General features: G+C 32.9%; 1 protein-coding gene across 1 annotated transcript; it reads left to right on the top strand.

Moving 5' to 3' along the window:
* Positions 1 to 750: 750 nt before the first annotated feature.
* On the top strand, positions 751 to 3,927 carry LOC130645059 (octopamine receptor Oamb-like). The gene is made up of 2 exons (XM_057450918.1): positions 751 to 2,561; positions 2,725 to 3,927. Exons 1-2 carry the CDS (start codon positions 2,312 to 2,314, stop codon positions 3,540 to 3,542), a joined length of 1,068 nt encoding a protein of 355 aa, XP_057306901.1. The 5' UTR covers positions 751 to 2,311; the 3' UTR covers positions 3,543 to 3,927.
* The last annotated feature ends 467 nt before the right edge of the window (positions 3,928 to 4,394 follow it).

Here is a 4,394-nt window from a genome sequence, read left to right as displayed (position 1 = left end):
TAGAAGGTCTATACCAAACAGGCTACTGGCGACCTCGAACGGTAAATATAGGAAACAAAATTGCACACGAAAAAGAATCCGAAATCTTTTAGCCTGCAAGGGCTTTTCATATTTGTTTCAGTTGATGCATTGAGGCAAAATCTCCTGGATGAATTTAATTGACTTTTATTGACTCCATACTGATTATTTTGCCTTGCAAAAATTCTATGCTGCAGTTTAAATTTTTCTTGACTAAATCTATTTTTTTATCTGTCTTAAAACATAGGTTTTTTAATTTCGCGGTTGCCAAAAATGCATTTTTCGCAGCATTTGAATTTCGCGGTTCGCGACTAAATTCATTTTTTGTGGCTTAATCACGATGTAATAGAAAATGCAAACTTCGCGTGAAAGTATCCATCTATATCCATCTAATTATAAAATGCATGCGTCAGGCATCCAAATCAACAAAAATCAGTACATTGAGCATGTTGTATATGGCCATGAACTTTCTTTTTTTCCGCAAAAACGTTATGAAACACATCAAATTATAGAAAAATCAGGCATTTTAGTGCATACAGTTCTTGCCCATTAGATTACAAAATATATATAAAAAAACAGTTTTAGTAAGAACATTTAGTATTTTTTTTTTTTTTTTTTTATCATCGCCAAAACACTTATTACTATAAAATTTTGTAAAATTCTTAAAAGTTTACCCAAAATTTCAAAAAACAGCACTTTGCAACACAAAAAATGTAAACGGACAACCATTAATTATGCAAAACAATGTAAACAAATTTTTTATAAAAAACGCGGCAAAATATAAACTTAAGAATTTGAGGCTTTTAAGTGCCTTTTTCTCGAAAAATGCGAGTCTGCTTGACAACTAGTCTGCTGCATAAAAAAGTAACGCGTAGTTCTAGCGACATAAAAACCAAACGTCTAAAAATATCAAAATTCTTACTATTTGTGAATTCAAATCCACCTTCTAGCTCCACTCTTCACTTCCAACTTAACTTTCCTATTACCAATTCTTCACTTGGACTTTCTTTTTTAAATATGCTTACTATCTTTTTTTTTAGTTTTTGCAACTTTTTCAAGATGAAGGGATCGTTCTTTTCTTTTTTTTGGTGTCGAGGGGTAACCATTTTTTGCAAGTTAGCCGTTAAAATCATTTAAGCAAATCAAATTGAGTCTTTTCATCACGTGACGTAAACCCGCTAGCAAAATAGACATACTTTTTTCGGACTTCAAAGAAAATTTGGGAAACTTCAAAAAATAAACACAACAACTCTCACAGATAGACGGACAAATTCTTCGTAGTATTATAAGAGACTAGACGATAAGGCCCGTGGAAAAATCCACTTAGGCAGAGTATAGTAACAACGCAACTTTGGAATTCACAAAATTATGAAATTATGAAAAATAAAAGCTCTAATTTTATTTATGAACAATTGAGCCAGAGGAAAACGGCTAAAATCGTAGCTTAGTCGTTAGAGCGTTCAACTCGTGTCCTGGAATCGAGGTTGGATTTCTATATCTCTCCATAAGGCTGTTGTCTAGTTCGGTGAAATTTCTGTAGCCATGGAGCTTCAAAAATTCGAAAACAGCCTTTGTGGTACCTCCTTATAACAATTGAATGGATATATAACCATCACCAGTTTGAGACAGAATTGCCAGAGAATTTACAAACTGAATGCAAATTTCAAATGTTTTGCAGGAGCTCATAATGAGAGGGGCCTTTTTTCTGCAACTTCGTAAAACACTTGGTAGAGTTAAAAAGTACTGCCGGGTTCTTGTAATTATTTAATTATATGGGAATAAAATGTTAGTGTTAATCATGTTGATTGCTTGTTGTTTGCAATGGTTTTCTTTCTCACATATAATGTGTAAAATACTCTAAGAAACGCCCAGTCGCTATTAAACGTCTGTACCCAATAAACAGCCCCTCATTGACAAAACTTGTGAATTGTTTCATTTTTTTTACGCTGTTTTAAGACACTTTATGAATAATGCATTTTTGATATTGCTAACAAAAAATATCAAAGGTTGAATTGATATCACCTTGGTGATTAATTGATAGCCAATATTGAATTTACATCAAAATCACAAAACATAATTCTTCCATTATTTCTGTTGTTTATCTTATCGTCGTCGGTAAACGAAAGCGATTCTGTTCTCTCTATTGAAATGCAAACATGACAAATGGGATTTTAAAAGAATACATAACTTGCACATTGAAATGTTAAGCCAATACAAGCGAACATATAATATAAAACAGACGTAAAAAAATCTTAACAAGGAACAAAATAATAAAATAGACGTTTACAAATTTATGGAAGATCATAATCAAAGTCTAAATAGCGCTAACAACGCTACAAAACATGAAATTATTGTTTATGAAATTATTTATCTGTCTGTATTGGAGATTTTTATCTTAGTTGGAAATGTTCTCGTTATATTGGCGTTTGTTACAGGACCAAGAACTATACGTACATATACGAATTATTTTGTTGTAAATTTGGCTGTGTCTGACCTCATGGTTGGAAGTTTGTCTGTCCCATGTTGGATACTGTACAAATTAGGTAGGGTTTTTATTACACCATTTACTCTTTTTATTTTCTCCACGTTTTCCTGTTCTTACGATATATGTCGAAATGATCTAAACATAAGTATTTGAAGTTACCAGATATTTAAACAATTAGCATTATTTTTTATGTGCATTATTACAACACTTCACTCGTTTAGATAAAGCGGAGTTTAACAAATACGCCAGTGCTTTGGATATGATTTGTGGAACAGCTTCCATTTTCTCACTAGCAGCTATAAGCGTGGAGAGAATGTTTGCAGTTAAATATCCAACTCGTCATTTACACATATCAAGTAAAACTGTTTATACCAGCATCATAATAACTTGGGCATTGGGGTTTATGTTAGGAACTATTAGCCTCAACTTGCCAGAAACAGGAGAGCAAAGCCTTGATACACACTCCACCACAGCTTTTTTTATCATCGAATTCGTTTTACCACTAATTATCATTATAGTGTCGTACATCGTGCTTTTTTTTGCAGCTTTTAATTTATCCAAAGCAGACAATCAAAGTAAAAGCATATCACGAGAGATCAATATTGCAAAAACAATATCTGTTATCATTAGTTTGTTTATAATATGCTGGGCGCCATTTTTCGCTTTAAATCTTTTAGTTGCATACTGTCAAACATGCATGAACAGCGATACTCACATTGTAATTGATGTTGCCAAGGCTTTACACTACAGCAACAGCATGATGAATTTTTTTGTTTACGCAGTACGGAGTCCTGCTTTTCGAGCAGCCTTCAAGTCTCTCTTATGCAGGTGTAACAGCATAAAAATGAAACTTGGATTAGGCGCCATAACGTTATCTTCACATTATAAAAGAACGTCTACCAACAATAATGTAACTAAGGTGCGTAATAGCAGAGCAAGAAATCAAAAAAATCAGCCACAAGACATAATCATGCTAAGAAAAGGTATGAACAGGAAAAAAAATGAAAAACCTGATTTACAACTTCTTTCAGTTGTTTAATCAGTAATAAATAAATATAAAATAAAATAAATAAATGATTTTGTTGTAAAGTTTTTATTCAAAATATCATTTCTTTCCGGTTGCGCTTTGGTTGGTTCAACTGTGGTTAAAGTCGGTCAAATAATTTAGGTTTTTATTATAATACGCAACAATTAAGTACCCATACACAGGGAGTTTTTTAATTTTTTAGACCAATGCTTTTACATACAAAAGCATCTAAGCCTGGAATGTGTTTAACTTGTTCTAAGAGTTTGGTCTAATGTCGGACCAAGAAATTTGTTTACTGTTTTGCTTGCTGGCATATCTGAAAAGAGTGTTTTATTCGTAGCAAATATAAGGCCAGTTGTATTTTTTTAGATATTAAAAAAACAATGCTCCAGTTTGATATCATTTGTTTTTTTTCTTACCCAAGCACCCTCGTTATTAGTGATTTTTGCCTCTCCTACTAAAAAAGAAGAATCCCTGGAAACTCAACTCCAAAGTCCTATAAATATAATTTTGTTGTTTGTGTACATTAAAATCAAAATGACTGGAGTAGGAGCTATCTAAAAACGCGATAGCTACAAACTCGGTCAAAATATGTTTAAACAACACTCGAAGTTCGCCATCACAAGTATTTGCGTAGGCTATTTCTATATTAGATTCGTACATTTTGAACTTCTCAAAGTTCACTTGTCAATGTTTAGAGTGGACTTAGAATCTCAGGTTATTTGGTTAAGTCCAAGTTTTTAACATCTGCTAATTGTTGCTGACGTCAGCGTGACCATTTTCACGATTTTTGGGGTCTTCGTAGTCCCCGACGTGAATTATTTCGGTGTGCGAGCGTGCTAAAGAATGTGGCTATAGCAATTT

The sequence above is a fragment of the Hydractinia symbiolongicarpus genome, chromosome 5 (assembly GCF_029227915.1).
Source record: "Hydractinia symbiolongicarpus strain clone_291-10 chromosome 5, HSymV2.1, whole genome shotgun sequence".
In the NCBI taxonomy this organism is placed as follows: Eukaryota; Metazoa; Cnidaria; class Hydrozoa; order Anthoathecata; family Hydractiniidae; genus Hydractinia; species Hydractinia symbiolongicarpus.
Note: the sequence above shows the minus strand (reverse complement) of the source record. Positions and strands in the feature narration are given on the sequence as shown.